General features: G+C 41.1%; 1 protein-coding gene across 3 annotated transcripts in view; it reads left to right on the top strand.

Moving 5' to 3' along the window:
* Positions 1-27719, top strand: part of urb1 (URB1 ribosome biogenesis homolog) — a 72999-nt gene that overhangs the window by 31421 nt on the left and 13859 nt on the right. For all 3 annotated transcript variants that reach the window (XR_010004212.1, XM_008107604.3, XM_008107605.3), the window contains 14 exons: positions 119-257; positions 2846-3016; positions 4234-4418; positions 5744-5962; positions 6833-7009; positions 7962-8817; positions 9485-9689; positions 10967-11150; positions 18077-18135; positions 19666-19859; positions 21330-21440; positions 22712-22775; positions 24314-24488; positions 25300-25402. Coding sequence is in view for 2 of the 3 variants with exons in the window: in XM_008107604.3 (XP_008105811.2) it covers positions 119-257; positions 2846-3016; positions 4234-4418; positions 5744-5962; positions 6833-7009; positions 7962-8817; positions 9485-9689; positions 10967-11150; positions 18077-18135; positions 19666-19859; positions 21330-21440; positions 22712-22775; positions 24314-24488; positions 25300-25402 (2842 nt within the window). In the remaining variant the exon portion in view is untranslated. The remainder of the gene's footprint in view (positions 1-118; positions 258-2845; positions 3017-4233; positions 4419-5743; positions 5963-6832; positions 7010-7961; positions 8818-9484; positions 9690-10966; positions 11151-18076; positions 18136-19665; positions 19860-21329; positions 21441-22711; positions 22776-24313; positions 24489-25299; positions 25403-27719) is intronic.

Below are 27719 nucleotides of genomic sequence, written 5' to 3'. Positions count from 1 at the left end.
GACATTCGGAGAGTGTAGTTTACGTGGGAACTCCATTTAACCCTCCTCTCATTCAGATGAACATGTAAACAGGGCTTACATTGAAGAACATATGATGAGCGTTCTTCCCCCCTTACAGATCTTGGTTAAACTGGTGACCAACCCTTATCCATACACAGATAAAGCAGCAGATCTTGTTCAGGAAGCCAGTGTTTTTCAAGTCAACTTATTTAAACAAGACATCGATAATATCAGCATTCCGATCTCTCACATTGATGGTATGTACTATGCACATTCTGCAGCTTTTATATTAGTGTTCTGAGGGATTTTGCAGAGGCAGAATTTTGAAAAACAGATCACTTGTTGTTAATACTGCAATCCTGTGGTTGTCAAGGTACGAGTTTAAGTTCAGTGGACATTATTTACAGTTTCCAAGTACAGGACTACTATTTAAAATCTTCATAACACTCCATTACAGAATGTTTAGGATACTTAGAAATGCCTGATGAAATTAAAATTTTTCTCAGGAAGAGCTAAAAAAAGAACATGTTATGCATACCTTGACAATGTAAAGCAACTTGTTCTGGAACCATAACGTTCCATTTTTAAGAGTGTGGCAGGATTGCCCTTAACATGTCATGAGCTAAGGATTTTTATGCATGGAATTTCTGCAGACTGTTTCGTTTTGTGTAGTGTTAAGATTTAAGAAGGCTTTAGTCTCGTTCATTTTGGCTAATGGATTATTTCTTATGTCTTTGTGTCTAGAGTGCGTGTGGCGTTCGAAGCAGAACGAATCAGACCGAACACGGCTATGCTTTTATTTAAAGGCATATGCCGCGGCAATAGAATGGTTTTTTTGCAGCTAATATTGCATCCGCAAAGAACCGTCCGACTGAGCTGTTTTGAGTTGTTAGAGGATTGTTGAATCCCATCTCTCAAGATGGGATCCCTGACAACTCGGCAGCCTGCTGTGAAGCATTTGCTCAGTTCTTTGCGGACAAAGTCGCTCTGATCCGCTCCAGCTTTGACACCATATTAACGGCAGCTTCTGAGGATGTAACACGAGCACCTGCTTGTTCTATTTTGATGGATTCATTTCAGTTAGTTGAGCTCGAGGATGTAGACAAGGTTCTTGGAGAGGCGAGGGCTACTACATGTATCCTAGACCCCTGCCCATCCTGGCTGGTGAGAGAAGCCAGAGGGGGATTGGCCGAGTGGGTGAAGGTGGTGGTGAATGCCTCCCTTCGGGAAGGCATTGTTCCAGCAAGCCTTAAATTGGCTGTGATCAAACCGCTGTTGAAGAAGCCATCACTGGACCCCACTCAATTGGACAGCTATCGGCCTATTTCCGTTTCCCCTTCTTGGGCAAAGTCCTGGAACGTGTGGTGGCTGCGCAACTCCAGGCATTCTTGGAAGATACTGATTTTCTAGATCCGGCACAGTCTGGCTTCAGTACCGAGATGGTACCGAGACAGCCTTGGTCACCTTGGTAGATGATCTACGCTGGGAACAGGACAGGGGGAGTGTGTCCCTGCTGGTTCTGCTGGACCTCTCAGCGGCCTTCGATACCGTTGACCACAGTATCCTTCTGGGACGCCTTGCCGGGATGGGTCTCGGAGGTACTGTTTTGCAGTGGCTCCGGTCCTTACTGGAGGGTCGTTCCCAGATGGTGTCATTGGGGGACACCTCCTTGACCCCTCAACCTTTGACTTGTGGGGTCCCGCAGGGTTCAGTACTGTCCCCCATGTTTAACATCTACATGAAGCTGCAGGGAGAGATCATTTGGAGTTTCGGGGTGCAGTGTCATCTGTACGCAGATGATGTCCAGCTTTGTCACTCCTTTCCACCTGTCACTAAGGAGGTTGTCCAGGTCCTGAACCGGTGTCTGGCCGCTGTGTCGGACTGGATGAGGGTCAACAAATTGAAACTGAATCCAGACAAGACAGAGGTCCTCCTGGTCATTCGCAAGGCTGAACAGGGAATAGGGTTACAGCCTGTGTTGGACGGGGTCGCACTCCCCCTGAAGACACAGGTTCGCAGTCTGGGTGTTCACCTGGACTCATCGCTGAGCCTGGAGCCCCAGGTCTCAGCGGTGGCCAGGGAGCACAACTAAGACTTGTGCGCCAGCTGCACCCGTTCCTTGGGAGGTGTGACTTGGCCACGGTGGTCCACGCTCTGGCTACATCCCATTTGTATTACTGCAGTGCGCTCTACGTGGGGCTGCCTTTGAAGACGGCCCGGACGCTCCAATTAGTACAACGGGCAGCAGCCAGATTAATAACTGGGGCAGCATACAGGGAGCGTACAACCCCCCCTGCTAAGCCAGCTCCACTGGCTGCCGATATGCTACCGAGCCCAATTTAAAGTGCTGGTTTGACTTACAAAGCCCTAAACGGTTCTGGTCCAATTTACCTGTCCGAACGCATCTCCTCCTATGAGCCCACGAGAACCTTAAGATCATCCAGAGAGGCCCTGCTCTCAATCCCACCTGCCTCACAAGTGTGGCTGGTGGGGACGAGAGACAGGGCCTTCTCCGCTGTGGAACTCCCTCCCCAGTGACATCTGGCAGGTTCCATCCCTTCTGGGGTTCAGGAAGAAGCTGAAGACCTGGCTATGCGCGCAAGCGTTTAATGAATGAACTCAGTTAGCGTCGACATGGATCAGATTAAGGCTCTTGCACAAGGTCTGATGGATGATAGGCACAAATATTCTGTGCTGCACTGTATTAAATCTTTTATATATTGTAAATTGCTATGTTATTTAACTATTTTTAACTTGGGGAGAAGGGTGGGGTAGAAATATCGGAAATAAATAATAAATAAACTAACTGTCTTCTTAAGCTAAACATTTCCCATTTTTGAATTAGATGTTTTGGATATGATTGATGTCCTTGTGGAAGGCAATGAGGACTTTAATGAAGAAATTGGAACTTCTTTAAATGAAGATATGATTGTTAGCACTTTTCCATTCAGTGCTATTGTCCCAGCTTCTTTAGAAACCAGAAATAAGTTGCTCCTGGAGAATGATGGAAACAGAGGTATTTTCTTCAGATACTTACATTTAATGTTTTAATTCTTAATACCATTAGAAATGTTTCCAAGATCCAGTTCAGAAGAATAGCTGTACACAGCATGAGAAATTATTTTGTGAAATAAGATTGGTGATGTGTTCTTTTTTTTGTTTTCTTTTTGTCTACTTGAAACAGGTGTGGTGGAAGTTCATATATTATTAATTGCAGGTATATCCCACAAGGTGGTTGTACTCCTTTCCTACTTGTACTCCTTTCTTACTTTATCCTCACAATGATCTTGTAATGAAGGTCAAACAGATGGTCAGTGATTGGGGACTTGAACCTAGACGTCCCAAGTTCCAGAGCAACATTAACCATTAAACAATTCTGATCCAAGTACAGTGCCCCATATTTGTATATTTTAAATGTGAGGGAGTTGAATCTTCTTTTTCTTCAGAATTCCTTCCTTGAAAGCCTTAAGCAAGGGAGCTTGGTAAGCAAATGAAAGACAGTGTTACTGTACAGCTAGTGAGGGGGCTATGAGCCAATCGTTGGAAAAACAAACCTGAGATTAGATTTTGGTTTGATGTCTGCCAGTGTTATCTATATTGACTTAATTTTGCGGTAGTTCTTTTGATTTTTTAGAGAGCTGCCCTAGGGAGGCATGTCTAATAATTGCAGAAATTGAACCTGACATCTTTTGAATGCAAAGCATCTCCATCCTCCCTTAATTTTTTCTTCAATCCCTGGTTGAATCACTGGTTCAATCATGTTCTGTCTACTCTTAAAGTTTGTTAGTTTGACCCAATCTTTACAGTCCAGAAATTATTATATTTCTTAAATCCTGAGACTCACTTTTTTCCTAGATAAACATATCTAAAAATTGGGTGCATCTTAGAATCGTAGGTGTATCTTATGTTGAGTGTATTGAAATAAGGGTGCATCTTGCAATTGAAGAAATATGGTAATAGGTGTCATCAGAGCTTAAGTAGTCTGTTTTTGAATTACTCAAAAGTGGAGGTGCTTTGAACTGTAGAATTATCTCTGATTTTGGGATAGTATTTTTGTTTCCTATGCCTACATTGATATTCCAGTTGTTTTCAAGTCATAATTCTGCACAGTACCAATTTTTTAAATTAGGAAGCTCTTACTCCCTCTCTGAATAGGTGATCTGGCGCTTGGTTTTTAAACATTTTAAGAAACCACAAGACCCCATCTCCCCCCTCCCTTTTTTTTCTTTGCAGGAGAAAGCATAGTGGAGTATCTCGTTGCTGTTTTCACAGACCTCCTACATTCCCAAAGAGACCCTCTAGCTCTGTGCTTAATGTTTCAGCTTTATGATAAAGAGCTCCATTCTGCCTGTGCTCAGCTTTTTGAATTCAGACGTTACTACAGTCTATGGATACCACAGGAGGCTAAGGAAGCTTTGGTGAGAAAGATAAAAATTATACCAATTGTATAAATTGTTGTTAATTCCTTTCATAGCATCACCTATAGAGAGATAATACATATCCTGAGTGTATTGTCTTCTGGTGTGTTTATAGCAGTTAGAACTTTCCTCTCATTGGCACTTTTAGGTGAAGTTACGCATTTCTGTTGTATCCACTCCAATCACTAACGATGTATTAGGACTCTATCATTTGACATGAGCCAGGTCTGATAGATGTGATCTCCAAACACAACAATTCTAGGCTGAGATCATATGTATAAACAATTATCCCTCCATATTTGCAGACTTGATTATTTGTGGATTTAATTTAAAATGCTCTTTTAAGAATCTGTAGGTTCTCCAGTTTGACTGTGGCCAACTTCCTTCACACATCTCTAGATCCTTTCTTGCAATTCTATGGTCAGCTTTCAACAGAGGTTGACTATATAATATTGCTGGAAGACCTAGAAATTCCTAGAGAGGTGTTTTCTTGGGTAAAGAAAATAGCTAGTTCTTTATTCAACGTTTTTCACCTTCAGAGGGGTTCTGTGCCTCTAACATTAGTGAATGTTGTGGGCAGGCTGTAGAACCTAGCCTAGAAAGAGCAAAATACATTTCTTAATTAGCCATAGTAGTTAAAAGACATTTTAGGGAAAGAAAAGTGGCAAAAAAGCATTACAGATCTGTTCTTTTTTTGCAATGTTAAAGCTGAGTTTTGGACAGTTGTGGAGAGTGGTTTGATGTACATCAAGGCCTCATCCTGGGCCTGAAGCAATTTAGACACAAAAAAAAGCAAGGCAAAGCGGTACATTTTTTCCTCCATTTTTAGAAACAGAGGCAATTACTTTGATATCTAGTCCGTATTCATTCAGATTGCTTAATAGGCAGAATACCCAAATCTCTTGAGATACTGCTGTACTGAAACATTTGGAAAGAAAATTAAAATAACGTGGTTTAAAATTTTTAAAAAAACACTGCAATATGAAATGAGCGACAATAAAACTACACATTTGGCATAATTAGAATAAGCAGTGATAGTCAACAAGAGGAAAATCCATTAAATTAAGAGCTATTTTAAAATGAAATGTTTTACTTAGTTTAAAAGACAGAAATCTGGTGAATTATGGGTCTACCACACACACAAAAAACAAAACCCTGAGGTGAGTGAAAGCACAAAAGTGAATTTGAGTCAGAATAAGGGACTTAGTATTATGATTTTATGCTTAGTTACCTTTGTATTAATTTATTCTGTCACCAAATCATAGATAAAACCATTCTTTTCATTATTTATTTGTAATATTGTGTTGTTTGCTAACCGGTTGCAGCAAGCCAGAAGTGAGTGTGTAGATGAAGTCTTGTCATCAGATTCCTCATTTTCCTCCCTGCTGAAGAATACATACCAGAAAAGTGCTGCCCTTCTGTTGGAAGAAGATATTACAGAAAAGCTGAATGAAGCTATTTCCAAACTCCGGTCTCAGCAACTCTTGCTGGCATCCAAGCATGTTTTGCTATACTTAAAAACTACAGTGGAGAATTTCAGCATTGTAAGAAATATCATATTCCCCTCCCTGCATATTTTGATACACAACCTTGATATTGTATTGTCAAAGGCTTTCACAGGGGTGTTGTGTGGTTTCTGGACTGTATAGCTGTGTTCTACCTGCATTTTCTCCTGATGTTTTGCTTGCATCTGTGGCTGGCATCTTCAGAAGATCCTCTGAAGATGCCAGCCACAGATGCAGGAGAAACATCAGGAGAAAATGCGGCTAGAACACAGCCATACAGCCTGGAAACCGTACAACACTCCAACCTTGATATTTGTAGTTTCACACTTGGAAACTTTCAGCCAAAATGATCTAGTTGTCCATGATGTCTGCCTGAGTGAAGCCACACATACTAGATCTCTAGGCTTGTCTACTGCTATGATGCACCTGCAGAAGCCCGAGGTCATCCCACTTCATGTATGTGAATATAACTCACAGCAGTGAGTAAATTCCCTGAACCCTGTTCTCAAACTGCCCCAGCTATTTAAAGTAGTTGTCCACCTGGTAACAAAATATGGGAACTTCAGCATCAAAAATACAGAGACATTTAAATTAAACTTAATTGTTCTATTTTTAAAAATACATACACCATGGTCCTCATACTATGAATATCAAGGGATCAGTTTGGGTATATGTACAGTTATGTACAACCTCATATAAAGCTTATCACAGTAGTCCAAATAGGATTTATCTAAAGCATGTATCACTGTGGCCACACATACATACATACATACAGACAGACAGACAGACATATATACATATATGTATAGGTGTGGCTTTTTTCTGTAGGGCAAAAATGTGGTTTCCTTGTTCACTCCTTTCCTTGAGCCTTTCTACCCTGTTCTGAAATATGTAATTATTTTCCAACAGTTTGACAAAAAAACTGGCATTTCCCTTCTTACCCTCTTTGTGGACCTGTTGAAGAAGCTACTGCATAGAGGTGATGAGACAGATTTATGTAATCAGCAGGAACAGAAACATGCCCAAACTGAATCTGATCTTTTTGTGGATGCAGACTTCCTTATGACTGCTGAGACTGAAAATAAGGTATTAATGGGGCTGAAATAAATTGGTCAGCTATTCAACGTAATTGTTTACAGGTGTAAAACTAATAGATATGAAACACTGTCTGTTTAAATTCTCTTTCTCCAGAGAAGTGAAAAGTCTCTCTTTAATGAAGTGAAATGATTTTTCACATTCTTAAAAAGTTGGTTAGGTCTGAGCATTAAAAGATGAAATTGTGTAGATTTGTGTAAACCTGGTTTCGCAGCATGGCCATGTAATTGTGATATTCTTGGTTTAATCAGTTACAAGTAACATGCTAATGTATGCTACCCTATTGCTCCCTCCCACAGCACTTAAACAAACCATGGAGTCCTTATTGGAAACACAATGAAATAAACTAAAATGGGAGAATCCAAACACAGCTACCACTCCGATTTCTTTCTGTCCCAATAAACACAAGATGTAACCCACAAAGAAATTTGAAACTGGATCCTGGTTTGTTAGGAGATAAGCCGAAGCAGTAGCTGTGCTTTGTGTGAAACTCTGTGGTTTGTTTTGCTGTTCCTGCTGCAAGCTCTTTGTCAGTGGTAGGGGAAGGACCACTGGGTCTCTCGTTTCCTATGTTTTGCAAATTCACCCATCCAGTTTCATCCAGTTTTCTTTCTGCAGCAGTGTGCTTCCTCCATTCTTGATAACCACTTCCTGGAGACTTAAGATAACATGAGCAGCTGTCTGAGCCAATTATCTGGTGATTAGAAAGTCAAGAGGCTAACTGCAGTCAGTCCCTATACATACTTCTACTTCCTCAGTTTTATTACTAAATTGCTTTATTTGCTAATTTTTAAAACTATAGATTCTTCTAGAAAATATATTTGGTGTGTAAAAATAATACACATTCATAGCATAGAACTTGACCATGGTCATAATCTAATCCATGAGGATTTGGTTCATGTCTATTGGGTAATGACTTTTGTTATAACTTCCTCTGTTACAGATACTGCAAGAGTTACTGTCTGTGATCTTCAAACATCCTTTGTTGGAGAATTGGTTTCTGGCTATGGAAAAACATTCTGTTCCACCTCACAATTTGAGTCCCCTTAAAGTGAAACTGCTCTCCGCTCGACTGAATTGTGGCATTCTTGAGTTATTGCGGTTGGGTTCCTTATTCTTGCAACCCAGTAATCAACTTGATGTCCTCTCCAAATATTTCAGTACTATCACTAGAACTGTGTTAGAAGAACTGCACACTGTTAGTAAAAAAGGGTCCCAGGTGCACCTCAGAAGATCCCAGCAGATGGAGGCGCTGCAAGAGCTGCATACTTACATGGATACATCACAGCTAAAAGAAGTTGTTTTGTCTATGCTGCAGCTTCCCAAAGAAAATTTGGTCAAGAAGAAATCTGAAACTGTTCCTGAAAAGGAAATGTATTTGAGTAGTTATGGAGAGGTTTTGATTCAGCTTCTCATGGAAAGCTACCAGAGAGGATCCCTAAAGGAAGACCAGTTCCTTTCAAGAGAACACATTGTAGGGATATGTCTTCTTTTGACCACAGCAGTCACAGAAGAGATAGAAAAGGTCTTCATGTACGCGATACAGAAGGAGCCTGTCTTTTCCCAAGCTGTTGGTGTTAATGTACTGCTCTTCTGCCTCAATCGTTCCACAGAAACTTCCCTTGCCATTGCAGCTTTATTGCTTCAGTATTGTCAGACTCACTTGTTGCAGTTTGAGTTGTGGTGTTTGAAGCGTGGTTCAGGCAAGCTTCTGAAAAAGAATCTGAGTCTTTTCCTGCCACTTGTCCGTATATACTTGGATTGTCAAGAGCAGCGATGTTTCACCCGGCTGTCAAAAGGTAACAGCTGCTGATTTACAGGTTTTGCAGGTTTAGCCATTTTTAGTTGTAATAATTTTGGTTCACTAGGAAGAGTATATTAATTTTGCAAAGCAAAGTTCAGGGTGACAGTGAAAGAATATTTGGGCTTTTGGTTCTCAGATTTTCTGTGCTGTTAACAATGGTTCAGCTCATCTTATTCATTGAAAGTTACCTTTCTAGGGTGTTCTACTTTTAAAATTTGTTTAGAAGACATTCTTCCATTTTCGGCTTGAACATGATGTGATCTAATGGAGATCATACTAGAAACTCTTAGCTAGGGCTTGTTTTCGGAGTTAAGAGGTATGAATCCCTGTAAGATTATATTTTCAAGAAGATTGTGTAGGCATCTCGTCGGAGGCTGTGATACTTGTCTCTGCAGGCAGTTTTGTTTTTTTTTACGCAAAGTCTTTCTTTGCGATACTGTATCCAATACCTTAAACTGTTAACAGGGTCTGCTGGTAAACATTTCCTCAAACTGTGCTACAGACCTGTGAAATGCATGACTCCTGAGAAAGTCAAGAGACACTGAATGCTGATCTGATTGTGTTTTCCTGCATGGCAAGGGAAACTGTGTGGTCCTTGAGGCCTCTTCCAACTCTATGAGTTAATGATTTCCCCCCCTCTTTTTCACTAATCTTTCTTGCAGTCTCTTCAGCTGTTACAACTGTCTTAAGGGACATTTTATGGCCAGAACTGCTAGATATTGTTCTGAATACAAGTGCAACATCAGAGCCATTCACTGAGGAGTGCGATGTTCTCTCCAAGTTACTGCCATCTTCCAAAACAGATACTTTCATTACTCTAATGGAAAAATTACCTGCAGTTCTTGAAAAAGAAAAAAGCCATGAACAGTAAGATTATTTATTTTCTGTCTAAGTGGGTGCTGGGGCACAAAAGCTTAGGTACTTTGAAAACTAGACATTAAACAAAACTACTTGTGTTCACCCAAGATATTGGAATATATGATTGTAATTGTGTAAACCAGGGGTGAGTAGCATGTGGCCAACAGACCTCATGTGACCCAAAGGATGGCCCAGTAAGTCAATACACTGTCAGTTTATTTCTATTAAGGTTTAACAATAGAAGAGTTGCAGTCTTATTTCACCTTACTTTTTCATTTGTTCGAGAGAGGGCAAATTCAAGCAAAATCTCAGTTCTCTTGGCACTATGAATTAGTCCTATCATCTTGCAGATCTTCTCTCCCTCATCTTACATCATTTACCAATTTACAGTTGCCTTTTTTACTTCTCAGTACTATCATCTCAGGTTGTTCCACATCTAACTGTGTAAATCCTATTTGCCTGTAAAATTTCAATAACCTAAACACATCTATTTAGTCTCCAGGATGTATATGGACTAGAGCTCCCATCACCTTTGGTTAGCAAAGCCAATAGTGAGTGATTATGGGAATTACAGTCTGGCAATCTCTGGAAATGTGAAAGTTGGCCACATCCAGCTTACAAATGGAGATTGAAAATAATGGTTTGAGCTGTATGTACAATCTTGGTTTGAATGTGAACCAACTGATTCCTGAAAATCATCATTTACTTAACTGGATGAAGTTGCAAGGTGCTATTTACCACTAAATCAAAGTTGAAAGAAGAGTCTAGAGCAGTGGTTATCAACCTAGATGTCCCTAGATGTTTTTGGCCATCAACTCCTAGAAATCCTAATAGCTGATAAACTGGTTGGGATTTCTGGGAGTTGTAGACCAAAAACATCTGGGTACCCCAGGTTGAGAACCACTGGTCTACAGCATCAGAGGGAAGCAGACAGAACAAGCACAGAACTACTTTATGTATTTTCAGACCTTTTGTGTGTTTGTGACTGATCAATTGAAAATTATTCCAGCTTCTATTCTCAATAGAACAGCCTGGTACAACAGTTATAAAAATCTGCAACTGCAGAGTCCTTAACAAACAATATTAGCATTAAATACTAGGCCAATTAGCAGTAGCATATTTTCAATGGGGAAAGTATTGTACTTTCATCCTATGCCCTTGTTCCTTAGCTACAATTTGCACTATTCCATTCCCTAGTCCTGTCTACAGTCTGACCATGTCCTACAATAGTTGTCACCAAATAAAAAATTGGTATGATTTTATTTCTTTAAAAAAAATCTCTCTAGCTGGATGATTGCTGATGCTGTATCAAGAGCCCTGGAGAGTTCTGCAGAGAAGTTGAATTCGTGGAAGAAACACCTGCTAGCTGCATGTATAAAATGGTTGATTGTTGCTTACAGCAATAACAAGACACAAGAAAAATGCTCTGAAATTGAGAACTCCATGTTGTCAAGGCTAGAGAAATTACTGGTAAGCAGTGAGGACTCCCATCCAAGTTTGTCGCACCATATCTTAGATAGTGCAATGTTGTGTTGATCTAGCTAAGGAATGCAATGAACTTCAATCATTTGTCCACTGGGGGGTGTATATGTACAGGCAGTTAGACATAAATGTGTAAACATAAAAAACAGGAGTGTAAAATGCAAGAGGAAGCAATAATCAGTGTTTTCACCCCAGTTCCCAAGGCAGGCAACACCATCCTATTTTCAGCTTAAAATTATAACTCGAAGTTACTTCTGGTTGCAGTTTCTGGATTAGTCATGACATAGGGGTGGTGGTACATATGTATAAACCAAGAAAATTACTTTTTGATTGTTTTTTCTATCAAATGATATGTATTTTTGTTAGGATTGGGTTTTGAAGGGAATTGTTGGCATAGTGGCCACATACAAAAAAAGAGAATAGAGAGAAAACAGGTCGCTAGTAGCTTGTATTTCCCATTTTCTCTCTTTTCTGCATTCATTTTCTTCCATTGTACCTTTAGATGTGAAATCAACTCTTGACAGAATAATGGGGAGGATGAATGCATTCATTAGTTATTTAAGACCATTATTCTAAACATTACTCGGGTTTCTGCCCATCAGTACATTTCTGCTTCATTACCAAATTTGCAGACGATACAACTGTGGGGGAGCTTATCTCTGAAGGGGATGAATCTGCCTATTTGGATGAGGTGGATCGGCTTCTCTCGTGGTGCAGGGACTATAATCTGGTCCTTAACATCAATAAGAAGAAGGAACTCATTGTGGATTATAGGAAGAGCAGACCAAAAATTCAGCCCTTGGTCCTAAATGGAGACCAAGTGGAGCAGGTGGCCAGTTTTAAGTTCCTGGGTGTCACTGTGAAGGTGAATCTGACTTGGGGCACCTGTATGGCAGCATTGGTTAAGAGGGTCCAGCAGAGACTGTACTACCTGAGACTCCTCTAAGGAACGACCAACCAAATGAAAAACCGCTGGTGACTTTCTACCGCAGTGCTATAGAGAGTGTCTTAAGCTACTGCATCTGCACATGGTTTGGTAACAGTGGCAGATTGTGAGCCGCCTTGAGTCCCTTCAGGTGAGAAGGGCGGCATAGAAATGATGGAAATAAATAATAAATAATAAGGTGCTCCAAAGGGTCGCCACTACTGCATATTGGTTGCCCTCTCCCCTCTTTGGAAGAACTTTATAATTCCCGCTGCCTTAAGAAAGTTCAGAGCATTCTTTGGGGATCCATCTCACCAGGTTTATTCCTTTTTTGAATTATTGCCATTTGTCAGACGGTACAGGGTGAAAAAGACAAGGACAAACAAATAGCTTTTATCCTGAGCTGTGGCTCTGTTGAACTCTGTGGTTTCACACTGATGTGGCATTGGGGGCTGTGGTGTGGAGGGATGGGTGTATTGTTTGTGGTGTGTGCGGGGGAAGGCATGTAATAATTCAGTTGTGACTTTACTTACTTACTTACTTACTTAATTACTTAGGTGATCCCTCGTAGTTCGAGGATGATTGTCTTCCACCCTGGGGGTGTGTCCGTAGATGGCTGAAGAGACCTATTCTTGATTTGCATGTTCTCCCGCAGTGAGGACATCGGTTTCCAGGTGGAAGGCGGTCCCGGTCAGGGTTGGCTTGACGTTCCTTCCTCTTGGCACGTTTCTCCCTTAAGCCCTCCATTCGTGCCTCTTTGAACTCCGCAGCACTGCTGGTCACAGCTGACCTCTAATTAGAGCACTCAAGGGCCAGGGCTTCCCAGTTCTCAGTGTCTATGCCACAGTTTTTAAGGTTGGCCTTAAGCCCATCTTTAAATCTCTTTTCCTGCCCACCAACATTACGTTTCCCGTTCTTGAGTTCGGAGTAGAGCAACTGCTTTGGGAGACGGTGATCGGGCATTCGGACAACGTGGCCAGTCCAGCGGAGTTGATGGCGTAGGAGCATTGCTTCAATGCTGGTGGTCTTTGCTTCTTCCAGCACACTGACATTTGTCCGCCTGTCTTCCCAAGAGATTTGCAGGATTTTTCTGAAGCAACGCTGATGGAAACGCTCCAGGAGTTTAGTGTGATGTCTGTAGACCATCCACATTTCGCAGGCGTACAGCAGGGTTGGGAGGACAATGGCTTTATAAACAAGCACCTTGGTATCTCTTTGGATGTCCCGATCATCAAACACTCTCTGCTTCATTCTGAAAAATGCTGCACTCGCAGAGCTCAGGCGGTGTTGTATTTCAGTGTCAATGTTGACTTTTGTGGAGAGGTGGCTGCCAAGGTAGCGGAAATGGTCAGCGTTTTCTAATGTGACACCATTAAGCTGTATTCCTGGCATTGCAGAGGGATTAGCTGGTGCCTGTTGGAAGAGCACTTTGGTTTTCTCGATGTTCAATGAGAGGCCGAGCTTCTCGTATGCTTCTGCGAAGGTGTTTAGAGTGGCTTTTAGGTCGTCTTCTGAGTGTGCACAGACTACGTTGTCATCGGCATATTGTGGTGACCTTGGTTTTGGCTCTTAGTCTGCTGAGGTTAAATAGCTTGCCATCTGTCCAATAGATGATTTCCACTCCGGTGGGAAGCTTCCCATCAACAAGGTGAAGCATCATAGCGATGAAGATGGAAAATAAGGTAGGGGCAATAACACATCCCTGCTTGACACCTGATTCCACCTTAAATGGGTCACTTTGGGAGCCGTTGCTGTCCAAGACTGTTGCCATCATGTCATCATAGAGGAGCCGCAGGATGTTCACAAATTTGTCAGGGCACCCGACAAAGAGAGCGCTGCGATTCACTGTGTCGAATGCCTTTGCAAGGTCAATGAATGCCATGTATAGAGGTTGGTTTTGTTCCCTGCATTTTTCTTGGAGCTGTCGAGCAGTGACGATCATGTCCACTGTTCCTCTGGAGGGACGGAAGCCATTCTGGGATTCTGGGAGGGTGTCTTCTGAGACAGGGAGAAAGTGGTTTGCAAGGATTCTTGTGAGGATTTTCCCAGCGGAGGTTAGAAGGGAGATACCGCGATAGTTCCCGCAATCTGTTCTATCCCCTTTCTTGAAAAGGGTGATGATGGTGGCATCCTTGAAGTCTGCTGGGATTTTCTCGGTCACCCACACCTTTTCAATGAGCTGGTGGAGTTTGTTGTATCAGCTCAGGTCTACCCGTTTCGAAGATTTCTGCAGGGTCCACTGGTTTTTTTTTTTTGGTTTTTTTTGGCTGATGGCATTGCTAACTTCTTCCAAACTAGGTAGTGCTGCAAGCTCATCTCTGGTTTGTTGTTGCGGGATTTGTGAGAGGGCCTCTTTGGCCACATTGGAGCTGCGATTCAGCAGGTTCTGGTAGTGCTCTTTCCAACGTAGTGCAATTGATGTTTTGTCCTTCAGAATTTTTGTTCCATCTGATGAGCGTAGAGGCTGTATGCCATGGTTTCTTGGTCCGTAAATGATCTTTGTGGCTTTGAAAAATCCCTGAGCATCATGGGTATCTGCAAAGTGTTGGATGTCTTCAGCTTTCTTTGTCCACCAGATGTTCTTGAGTTCTCTGGTCCTTCTTTGGACCTCAGCTTTTGCACTGGCGTAGATCTTTTTCTTGGCAGCACAGTTGGTGTCTCTCTGGCATGTTTGGAAGGTTTTCCCTTTGTTTTTGGTTATCTGTTGGATCTCTTTGTCGTTATCATCAAACCAGTCTTGATGTTTCTTAGTTTGGTATCCAATGGTTTCTTCTCAGGCTGTGATGATGGAGGTCTTCAGTTTGTTCCAATGTTCCTCAACATTTTCGAGGCGTTCTGTGGCTAGATGATCTTTGAGTGTTGTTTGGAGAAGGGCTCGTGTGGAGGGCTCCTGAAGGGCTTGGGTGTTCATTTTACGCCTTGTTTTTCTTCCTTGGAGTCTGTGTTTGGGGACGATCTTGATAGCCATCGTGCATCGGATTAACCTGTGGTCTGTCCAGCAGTCATCGGTACCTGTCATGGCTCTTGTGAGAAGCACATCGCGGCAGTCTCTGGCACATGTAATTACATAGTCCAAGAGGTGCCAGTTCTTTGACCGGGGGTGCTTCCATGATGTCTTGAGCTTGTTTTTCTGGCAGAAGAGTGTGTTGGTGATGACAAGGTTGTGCTCTCCGCATTTGATGAGAAGCAAGATGCCATTTGAGTTGCTGTTTCCGACCCCGTCTTTTCCTATGATCCCTGGCCACAGGCCGGAGTCCCGTCCGACTCTTGCATTAAAGTCCCCCAGGAGGATGATTTTGTCCTTCTTAGGTATCTCCGATAGGATAGTGTCCAGCTGACAATAAAAATTTTCCTTGATGTCTTCGTCAGCATCTAGAGTTGGTGCATAGGCACTATGATGGTTGCCTGTTGGTTTTTGGCAAGGTTAATTCGAAGGGTTGAGAGTCGTTCGTTGATGCCAGTGGGTGCTTCAGTCAGGTGCTTCACCAGGTCATTTCTAATAGCAAAGCCAACTCCGTGTATTCTACGCTCTTCTTCAGGCAGTCCCTTCCAGAAGAAGGTGTAGCCTCCTTTTTCTTCTTTCAGCTGTCCCTCTCCTGCTCTCCGGGTCTCCTGAAGGGCTGCTATGTCGATCTTAAAGTGTCCCAGCTCCCTTGCAATGATAGCAGTCCTGCGTTCGGGGCATTCACTGTCAGTGTTATCCAACAGTGTCCATACGTTCCATGTTCCAAAGTTCATTTCTCTTTTTTGGCCGCAGAGTGGTGACTCCTCTGGACGCGTCAGTCCAGTCAGGGATAAGAGAGGCAGGCTATGTTTAGGGCACCTTTTCTAGCCCCTTCCCCGTGTGGGGTGAGCAGAGCGGATCCTAAAAAGGGCTGCTCAGTCATGGATACAGCTGCCAAACTACTCAACTGCCTCGGACCTTGAGGTAGAGTGACTGAGTCCATATCCACCGCCCATGTGCCAGTCTGTGACTGGGGGCTTCCAGATTTCACAGTCCTGCCCCCGTCGCCACTCACTTATCGCCATGGGACTTTTGTAGGTTTGTTTTTATTTTTCTTGGAAGACGCCTGTGCGTGATTTTTTTTTAATGTGTGGAAGTCGGTGCATGGCCGATCAACACACAGTCTTCACAGAGTGAGGTTCCAGCAGTGGTGTGGTTAACACAACAAGAGTGGCTTCTCAGTCTGTTGCAGCCTTCACCCGCCTTCACAGCCGTTGTAACATGTACCATGTTATCCTCCGCCTGCTTTGCTGTTGAGGTCTTTGGGTCTTCGGATTGTGCATGGTCTTGAACCTCCCCTGCGGCCACTTCTGGGAGTGCATCACTCCAGTGGTTGTGCCCGCAGGTTCATCAGAACACGCAAGCCCCCTCATCACGACAAGGTGACAATCCATCAAGGGGGAAATAGCACAATGACAAATAAAGCTATTCTATTCAGAGAAAGATTATCTCATGCTCCACTGGTTTTCAGCTTTGCATACTTAACTGCTGGAAATACATTCTTCAAATGTTTCTATTAAAATTTTAGGATTACTTCATGCTTTTCAACGTTTTGTACAGAAGTTCCTTCCTCATAAGAATGTGCAGTGATAGAAGGAATTTGAAGTTGCAGAAGAGGTTCATAAGATTACAGAGTTTGGCTTTATTACTCAAAGTGACTGAAAGCAAATGGTTTCTACACTCAGCTTTACTGTTTTAATATTTATCAGCTTTAACCATCTTGACATTGTGAGGAAACATGGGATTATATTATGTTGTGGATTCAGAACCTGTTATGGATCCACCTGCAGAAGCTTGCAAATCTGCTTGGAAATTTATTTTGGGGGACCTATAAATTTTAGAATCTGCCATTAAATATTGCTATTTGCCATGTTGGCTGGTGGATTCTGGGACTTTCCATTTTTTTAACAAAACATTTCTATAGTGTGGGTTTATTTGTTTGTTTGTTTGTTTTTGGGGGGGGTTGTATGTAAAGACCTTGTTTAGTTGTCCAGACAGAATTAAGTTTAGAGGAACATTAATAACACTGAACATGTTTTTAAAAAAATAAATAAATAAAAGTCCCATTGATTGTAACTGAATTTTCTTCAAAGTAAAGATGTGATTCATATAAATTTGAAGCATGGCTGTAATTTCCAAGCCATACTTTTTGGAGGAAACTCATTCGTAAACCTGTTGTGCATCTGAGAAATATCCAAAGTGTTGTTGTTGTTTTTTAAAAAAAATAATTTTGGAGTATGTAGTTTCTAAGCTTTTATTATTATTATTATTATTATTATTATTATTATTATTAACTTCATTTCTTTCCCGCTCTTTTCACCCCGCAGGGGACTCAGAGCGGCGTACAACATAGATTTAGGCAAAATTTCAATGCATCATATACATAGCAAATAAAACATAACATAAAATCAATAGAAACAATCAACATTTAAATTCAATTTAAAACCATTAACATTAAGATATTAAAACATAAAAACAGCATCTAGATACACCCCCCCCCCCCCATCATGATCTTAAGGTCTTCTTTGGCTGTCTAGGTTGGTGCTGGGTGACTGGACTCACACCAGCATCCTCCTTTTATGCCCCAGCCTCAGGAGGCAGCAGGTGTTTCTGCTGGGCCTTGCTTCAGCCAGGCAGTCAGGGCCAGAGTCTGCAAGGAGCCAGTCACCAGGAGCTGAGGTCAAAGGCAGCCTGCAGCAGACAAACACTGCCCTTTCCTCCAAGCTCCCAGTTGTTGGTGTTCCATGGCTGTCTAGGTTGGTGCTGGGTGACTGGGCCCCCACCAGCATCCTCCTTTTATGCCCCAGCCTCAGGAGGCAGCAGGTGTTTCTGCTGGGCCTTGTTTCAGCCAGGCAGTCAGGGCCAGAGTCTGCAAGGAGCCAGTCACCAGGAGCTGAGGTCAAAGGCAGCTCTTATCCCTTGACCCACAGCCATACTTCACAACGATATATTTAAGTATTGTGCTGTTCTTTCCTTCCTATTCAGAATTCAACAACTGAAGTGGCTCCAGAAGACTGGCACAGTTTTGTGAAGATGGGGCTCAAGTAAGTCTGTTTATGTTTACACCTGCAGTAGTCCATCCATACATTTTCTGTTGTAAAGACACATACTTTGCAGTCTTTTAGTGGTTCCCTACTTGTATAGAGATTAGAATAGTTTTAATGGTACAAACAATGTTTTCTTAATCATTTCATATATATTTATGAAGCATTGCTACATAGTTTACATAGGTATGAGGACAATGTTGAATTCAGATGGCTAAGCGAATGTGCCAGTTATTGGAATATTGTTTTGGTTGTCTGGGTGCTTGTAGTCTGAAAATCACAGACAAAATGGTTCCATTTCAGTCCACTAAACAAAACAGATAATGCTAAAATTCTTGTCTTTTAATTTATGTAAGGGTTGGGTTGCTGTGAGTTTTCTGGGCTGGGTCACCATGTTCCAGAAGCATTCTCTCCTGATGTTTTGCCCACATCTATGGCAGGCATCCTCAGAGGTTGTGAGGTCTGTTGGAAACTAGGCAAGTGTGGTTTATATATCTATGGAAAGTCCAGGTTGGGAGAAAGAACTCCTGTCTGTTTGAGGCAAGTGTGAATGTTGCAAATGGCCAGCTTGATTAGCATTAAATGGCCTTGCAGATTCACAGCCTGGCTTCTTCTTGCTAGAGGGAATTCTTTGTTGGGAGGTGTTAGCTGGCCCTGATTGTTTCTTGTCTGGAATTCCCCTGTCTTCTGGGTGTTGTTCTTTATTTACTGTCCTGATTTTAGAGTTTTTTAAATACTGGTAGTCAGATTTTGTTCATTTTCATGATTTCCTCCTTTCTGTTGAAATTGTCCACATGCTTGTGGATTTCAATGGCTTCTCTCTGTAGACTGACATGGTGGTTGTTAGAGTGGTTCAGCATTTTTGTGTTCTCAAATAATATGCTGTATCCAAACTGGCTCATCAAGTGGTCTGCTATGGCTGACTTGTCTGGTTGAGTTAGTCTGCAGTGCCTTTCATGTTCCTTGATTCATGTTTGGACAATGATGCATTTGGTGGTCCCTATGTAGACTTGTCCACAGCTGCATGGTATATGGTAGCTTCCTCCAAAAGTGAGAGGATCCCTGTTGTCCTTTGCTGAATGTAGCATTTGTTGGATTATCTTAGTGTAAGGGTTTGTAAGGGTTTATTGTGAGATGTCTGGAGTATTTAAAGGGAGTCATTTGTCTCTGGCCCATAGGTCTGATTTGGCTTGTGAAGGATCTGGGTTCAGCCTATGAAGGTTCTTGGTCCAAGGCTCCACCTGGTGCTTCAGTCGGGATCTGAATGACTTGCTATGGTTTCTGACATTTTTCATCTTGTAGAACTCTATGAGTAACAACGCAGCTCCATCTCATTTCACCATCCCTGCCTTGTAATTTAGTTACAGGGAAACATTTTAAAGAATGCTTCTTTAAAAGTGTCAAATTTTGGAATTCTGGACAAAGGATACTCAAACTGCAGTTAGGTAGCCCAGAATCTAGGAAGTAATTCTTTCTTATCTGGCTTTGCAAGTAGAGTGCACTCTTTCCCTTTCAATCTCTGTCTTACAGGCACCGTTATAAAGACCAAGGCTTTCTGAAAACTCTTAATGGAACCATAAATTTGTTGTACAAGGAAGAAGTCTCTCTTAGTCAGAGATTAATCAAGCTTTCAGTACTTTACATGATGATCACGCAGCACTCCTTATTTTTGTCAATAATGTTGAGGGCACAGGAGGAAGATGACACAAATGTTCATTCAAAAGGTATGTTGCTTTTGTTTCTTTTAGTTTCCATATATCACCTAGATGTCTTTCAAACCTGTTTTTCATACTTTCAGTTAACTAGTCCACCTACATGTTTTTGGCACTGCTATATCTGAAAGTCTTAGTTTTTTAGTATCTTGTTTTTAAAATGTGGCTGTTCTCAATTGCTATTGTCTCTTTTCGCTGGATGACTTTGTCAACTCAAATGCCATCTCTAAGTATCAGAGCCGGTCCAATAATGAGGCGAATTAAGCGGTCACTTTGGGTGCCAAACATACGGGGGCGCAGTCGAGACTGGTTTTTCTGTTGATTTGTTGTAAAACATGATGTTTTGGTGCTTAATTTGTAAAAATCTTAATGTAATTTGATGTTTAATAGGCTTTTCCTTAATCCCTCCTTATTATCCAACATTTTCGCTTATCCAACGCTTTTATTTTTCCGTGATTGTTTTGGGGGGGCGCCAAAATTCTGTTCGCCTACACTTGAAAAATACCTAGGGCCGGCTCTAAGTATATATTTGTTTTTGCATTGTGTTAATGGTAGATGAACTTCGTTAAAAAAACACAGAATTAAATACTATTTGGCTGTATGTTTATTAATTTGGCAGTTTTATATAGACATTTTTGCTTTGTAGTTCAGCAAACTTGAAGTAACATACTGATTTTGGATGGTCTGTTGTGACACTAGAATATCACTGTTGGCAATTAAATCCTAATAATGTTGGGTTTCTCTCTTCTTTTAAGGAAATAATCATAACCAGAGTTATCCCATGTTACCTAGCGGTTTTGGGGAACTGAAGCATGAAAAGTAACTTTACCAAGCTTAGGCGATAAATTGATTCTTATCCCAGATACAGGAGTAGCCTAGCCATGTAAATGGATGAAAAAAAGATTCCATGACATTACTTAAGAAGGACCCAGAATTGTTTAGTTCTGACCCAGAAGCATTAATTGTCACAGGAACAGAAGCGTGAAGTTTTTATATTAACCACCTGGGAAGGGGAAGTGAACAGAAGGCCATTTCTGTCTATTTCTGCACAATAACTGAATAGGAGTGGATAATGCGTTGCACGCTGCCTTTTACCTTTTAAAATAAAAGTTCTCTTTATCCTAGAAGAACACAAGTTTTGTGAACTCAAAATACCTGCCAGCTTTAAAAAAAAACTGATAAAAGGTATTATTATGGAACGTTAGTCATAATGTGCTTTCCATGCCCCTTTCAGCAATTGCGATCTACTAGGAAGTTCCCCTGCGTGGTTTTTGAGCTGAAATTATTGGGAGCGGTACAAGAGGGCACAATAGCACTCTTGTGGCCTTCCATTCATCTCAGCAGGTCTTGTGCTAGCCCTTGGGTCCAGCCGTGTTGTTCCAGGGCAGGGCTGGAACAACTTTAATATTTTCAAATTGCTTGGCAAAAGGACAGCTAAGTAATTTGGAAGGTGAAGAAAATGTCTTTTCCTTTTTGCTTCAGAGGCATTAGTAGATGTCCTGTTGACTCTGGTGAAATGCTGCCCTGCAGTGTGTGAGAGTGGCCATTTCTCTGTGTTGCTTGGAGCTTATGGTGCAACACTGAGCATTTTAGGTAAGTGTATTTGCTCTCTTAAAGTAAATACATGTTGCATAAAATAGATTTGGCTTTTTCCCCCTTCTAAACAAAATCATAATATATAACATGAGTGGTTAAACTACTCAGTGTCCCACATTCAGCTGCAGTTCCTGAAAGTGTCCACAAGTGAACTAAAAGTGAAAGCTTTCCCTGTACATGTACACTTAGGGATTTCAGTAAAAGTAATCCTTCTCACGCCTTTTTTTATTCTCAGAAATGAGCATGAAGACAAAGAAAGGGAAAGGGGAAGTTGTGTCTTAGGCCCTGTCTACACTGTAGTTTCAACTCAGTATTGAAGACAGCAGATGATAATGCAGGAAATCCTAGAACCAGTTTGAGGCCCAGAGCACTAATGCCCATTGAGGAAGTTCTTTCATGCACTTTTGTGGGAGCTCATTGTCTCACTTTTGCAATTTGAAACTAACTTCAAACTTCATTAAATGGTCCGTGTAGATGGGGCCAATGAGGCAGTTTTGGTCAAAGGGTAGCAATTGTGGTAACTAAACAGCACCATACTGGAAAGCCCAAAGAAGATGGATATTAGGATTGTGAATCAGATAAAATAGGAACAGAGGGCCATACATGCCATGTATGCTGCAAATGTACATAGAATTCAAAATGTGATTCTTAGTTCTGATCCACAGATGCATCCCAATCACTTGCTGTTATTAGCTGAAGGTGGGCAAAGGGCAGGCCTAGCGCTTCATGAAACTCCATTGGGTTATTATTATTTTTTGTAATCTTTGAAACCTCCAGACTCCCTAGACAGCTCTTTCTGTGGTTTTTAAAAAAAGGTACATGGTGTATTGTAGAGGCATCTAAGAGTGGCAACTCATATTTTAAGCAGGCTGCAGCATGTCCCTGTATAGTTTAACATAAACAAGCAACAGGTTTTCAAGACCAGCGGTGAAATTTTCTATATTTCTGGTCATTGTCCTCCCCACAACAGTTTTGGGGATTTTTTGGCAGTTTGTGCACCTTCAGAGAGTCCTAGGATTTATTTCCAGATATGCTGCAGTTATTTATCCCTGTGTTAGATGATAGCTTGCAGCAGAATGTTTGAACTGGTTCCACTTTGAAAAGTAGTGTGTTTGAAATAGTCACATGACAAGAGTATGAGTCATGAAAGCTGTTTGAAGGACGGCTTGTGCTTAATGTTGCAGTCAAGTAATCCACATATTTGCACTGAAAACAGGAAATTTAGTTGCCTCCAATTTATGCTGATATGTTTTTCTCCTTTATTTTAGACCAGAAGATACTACTGTTACTGAAATTGTATGAAAAGAATGGTTTAAGCCTTGTAAATTTCAGGTTAGTTGATGATAATTTTGATCATTATGTCAGGTGAATAAAGTATTCATTTTGCCTTTGCTATGGATTTCTGGCCTTAGTAGTTGGATAGATAGTTGGACAGAGTGTTTTGTGTGCAGTTAAACCTGCGTATAGGAATAGGTATTTGTTAAGCATACTAATCGTGTCCAGTGAAGTGAAGGGGGGCAGCTTGACTTCTCCAGAAATCCTCTCCGAGACCCTTGCTTTGATGTAGTAGGAAGTGAAGCCTGGGATTGCTTGAGCATCCTTTAAGAATCATAAGCTGCATTGTGCTCAAGGCATATTCTTGCATTGGCATAGCAGTAAACTAATTGAGTTCTATACTCTCTGTGTCATAGATGTATGATAGTATTTCATAAATACTGAATCCTTAGTCCCATTTTTGTCCCCTGGGAATTGAAGTTCAAATCACCTGGAGGACAATAGGTTGAAGAGGCCTGGTGTAGAGAATAATATGATTTATCTAGGCTGCTATGGAATCTTCCTTTGCTTCCCATACATGAGCAAGAGCAGGCCTGCTGGTCTCACTCCTAGTCTGGATGTCAGGAAATGTGCTCCTTTCTCCCAGCATGAAGAAAAGCACTGTTGGCAGGTAGATAGCTCTAGCATTTGTTTCTCCCAGGAGCAGCCAAGATCACCAGCAGAGCCACCTACCTCCTCATGTTGTCCCAGCATGAGAACACAGTCAGGAACACACTTCCTCCAGTGGAAGAATGCAATGGAATTGATGCTTGTCAGCAGCTCTGATCACAGTGGAGTTGGTACTATTATTTCATTCCTCAGGTGCCAAGTTGATAGATAGCCAGCACCAAGAACATCAATAACCCTTGGTCCTCATTCTTGTACATTTGTCCTACGCAATGGTAATGACCATGTTTTCGTAAGAGCAAACAGTTGGGGGATCTGTCCAGACATTTGTCTTGTTCTGCTCATTTATCCTTTAGATCAGTGGTTTTCAACCTGTGAATCCCCAGGTGTTTTGGCTACAACTCTCAGAAATCCCAGCTAGTTTACCAGCTGTTAAGATTCCTGGGAGTTGAAGGCCAAAACATTTGGGGACCCACAGGTTGAGAACCACTGCTTTAGATAAGCAGCCTGGTCAGTATAATTAGATTCTAAGAAACATCCAATAAAGGATTTTCTTTCATTTGAAAAACAAAGACACTGGCAGTTAGAAAAGCTGTGTGCTGTCACTGATTCTGTTGATATGCTGTTCAGGCCTTCAAGATTTTGTGTAGAAGCCATTAAGCAGCCTTTCTCTAATTTAGAGATAGCTAAAAATGAATATATTAGAAGTGAATGTCGCTTTGTAAAACTCTTCTAAAGTGCTTTGGAAAGAGAACTAAGGTTGTCAAGGAAACACATTGTAACTTTGGGTTCTTAAGTAATAAACGAATGGAAAACAAAAGCTGAAGCGATTCTGCCATGCACAAGTCAAGTTGGTTTCTCCAACTGTTTTCTTGTCTTCATATATAAAGTTAGATGGTGGTTTACATTTTCTCCCAATGTGATTGCAGAGTCCAGTTGCTTTGGGGTCCAGCTGCTGTGGAGCATCACAAGGCATGCAAGATTTTGGGCAAGTCGTTGTGGCAGCAGCCAAGCATGGAGGAAATTCTGTGTCTGCTGGACCGAGAAAAGATGATGCGGACCATTCTCAATTTCCCCCTGCACAGGCATCTTCTGGCGCTAGAGGTGTCCTCACTTGACTGCATGTGTCTACCCTTATTGATATGCAGTAGAAACACTTTGACTTTAGCCATTCAGTCATATTTCTTGCAAGTGAGATCATGATAGTAGTAGCATCTTACGGATTTTATTTAAGATCCTTTGTCTTTCCTGCTTTTCTTTTAGCATGATGACTATACAGGTTGAATATCCCAAAATGAAAATAGTTCAAATGAGAGGCTGAAGATACTGACACTTTGCTTTCTGATGGTTTCTCTGTACCCAAACTTTGTTTCATGCACAGCATTATTTAAAAATATTGTATATAACATGTAAATTAATTTCATGTTTAAACTCAGATTCCATCTACCAGATATCTTATGTGTCTTCCAGAATCTGAAAAATAAAATCCAAAATATAGAACATTTTGTTTCCAAGCATTTTGGATAAATGATACTCGACCTGCATATATTTTGCTTTGAATTGCAAAAAATGCCTCTCACTGACTTGAAAGAGGTTTCATACTCTGAACCAACAATACAATTTATTATCATGGAATTAATCATTCACTTCCTCTGCAGAATTCACTGGCTGACTGCATTGACTCTTGATGAAACATTTTAAACACGTTTCTTGAAGAAGAAAGAAGTAGGCAGTTCAGCCAACAAAGTCTACAGAACCCAAAACCATAGCAATAGTTAACACAGAGCTTTAGCAGTCATTATCTAGGTCTTCAATGTTTAACAGTATTTATATGAGAGATTCTGCGAGGGAATAATTATAGCAACTACAGTTCTTTGAAAATCAGTAATGCATTGGTTTGTGCTCTTTGTTTTAGGAAGAACCAGAGCTCTTAAGCAAAGGCAAAAATTATATCCCTCTGAAGGATCTCTATGACCCATGTTTCCTCCTTCAGCTCTTCAGTGAACTGCTGAGACCAGGTATTGGAAGTAGTTGTCATGTCACATAGCAATGTGAATCTATAGACATTAGACTCCAGGAAAAGAATGTGCTTAGATTTCAGGGTGGTGAAAGTCTCTTGAAATGTCTGGAGCAAATACATAATTATGATAAACTCGCACTAGTGTTTTAGAGTATGTGAGTGGTTCATTCCAGAAAACCAGATAAATCACACTACTCACTTTTAGCTCAAATTTTAGATTTATTTAGAATTTATTAAAATACTTGCTTCTGCTCTGCTTCTCAGGTTGGGACTTATTTTCTTCCGCTTCCTTTGAGGAGGATAAATAATCACCTTCCTCATATGAATAATCACTGCTCTTCATGATCAAATCCATTGCCTTCCAAATGATTGGTATTGAAAATGTTAAGGATATGATACTGATCTCACATTCATTATTTGTTAACCTATTTCTCCTTTTTCTCTGTATTATCCATCTCATGATATCATGACTGGCTCTATCTGTACTTTAAAGCCAAAACAGGTAGCACAACAATGGCCACACAATAGTTGTTTTGTATGCTGTGTTTCATGGTTTTAAAGAGTTAAATTAGACCCACCCTGGTCCTAATCACACTATTGCTGGTCTTCTGGCAGTAAACAAACACATGCAATAATCATAACTCTTTCCTACCTAGCCAAAGTTATTGGGATAGTAACTGTGTGTCCAACAAATTTATAGCCATCTTTTCCTCTATAAGTGTGGAAGAAGTAGATTTCTGTTTTCCTTGGAAGCATTTGCAGTATCTGGGACAAACAGTATCGCTGTCAAAGGGTCTTTCCAGATAGGTCTGATCCCAGGTTTTCTGCTTTAAACTGGATTATATGAGTCCACACTGCCAGATAATCTGGGATAAACAGAAAACCTGGGTTCAAATCCTGGGATATAGGGCCTGTCTGGAAGGACCCAAAATCCACAGTTTTGACTCTGTTTTCTAGATTATTGCTGACAAATATGAGTTGATGTGGAAGTTTTAGATCTTCCTTCCATGTGTCTGGATTGTCAAGTGTGTTGGGTGACTCATTATCATTTGCATATTGAATCAACAGTAATTTTCCCAATCAGAATGGTTGCAGCTGCTATTACCCTTTCCGTTCTTGAGAGCAATAGATATAGACTCAAGCACTTTTAAAAATTGGTATTATTTTGGGGGGAGGGGGGGGGGGGGGAAATATGAAAGAGGTATTCACAATTAGATGTAAACTCTTTCTATCCATTTGCTTAGCCTGCACATGTGCCAAGCATATTTATAATATGTTTGAAAACCAGTGGGGCTATTCAATCTCAGCATGCTTTTCAGCTGCCCCCTTATATTGTTTTCTGGGTAAACACTACATTGTGACATCTGGTTTGTGTTTGCCCAATAGCATCGATACCTTCTAAAACAGATGGCTAACCATAACAGATAATTTCACTCATTTAAAAGGAAGTGTGAATAGTTTTAATAAGCAGAAATCAAATATGACAATGACCAGGAAAAAAGTTGGCTTTTTAAACTTTCAACATTAATGTCAATGTCAATTAATTACAGGGTTGTATGAAACCATCTCAGTGTATTTTTTTAAAATCTGCTAAGAGGAATAGGTTAATTATAAACAGGGTAGGGAAGAAGAGGGTTTTCTAAGGTGGTTGAAGAACTATCAGAGGCTGCAATCTGTTGAAGAACAAAGCCAACTTAATGCGGCATCATTACATTTTCTGTGTTGGGAGTTCATTGTAAAGGGCAACCATAATGTACCTGGGAGTTCTTGGTTTTGAATCACATCTACCTGATTTCCTCTTTTTCCCAAACAAAATTATTGCTCACAAGTGGAAAAAAGACTTCACTTACCACTATAGTGAAATCTCTTCTTCTGCTCCCCCCAAAATTTCCAAGGACTCATGTCCTATCCTGGTACTGTTCTGGGTACAGGAATCTGGAATGACTGGGTAGATTGCCATGTAAAGGTTATCATGATTGGAGGAATATTGGTTGACCGCAGGTTGATTTTGAGGGGGTGGAAGGCTCCAGGTATTGAAAAGCCTAATCCTACCATCTTTGAATTAGAAATGCTGAAGACTGAGGATAAGTATGGAGGTAAAAAGGGGCTGCTGACAAGAGATATGTCTCACAAGCTGTGTTTTGAGATAGATGCACAGCAAGCATAATTACGAAGGGAGCGTATGAGGAAAGATTGAGACACTGTGTAGTCAACACATTTGTCTGGGGCATGTGGTCCTCAAAGTAAGTGGGTTGGTAACAGTTTTAGCCCCCCAACTTAACAAGTCCATCTGGTGAGGGGGCAAGGAATTTCCA

The sequence above is a fragment of the Anolis carolinensis genome, chromosome 3, assembly GCF_035594765.1.
Source record: "Anolis carolinensis isolate JA03-04 chromosome 3, rAnoCar3.1.pri, whole genome shotgun sequence".
NCBI lineage: Eukaryota > Metazoa > Chordata > Lepidosauria > Squamata > Dactyloidae > Anolis > Anolis carolinensis.
The sequence above is the reverse complement of the archived record's forward strand: the minus strand, read 5'-3'. Positions and strand labels throughout refer to the sequence as shown.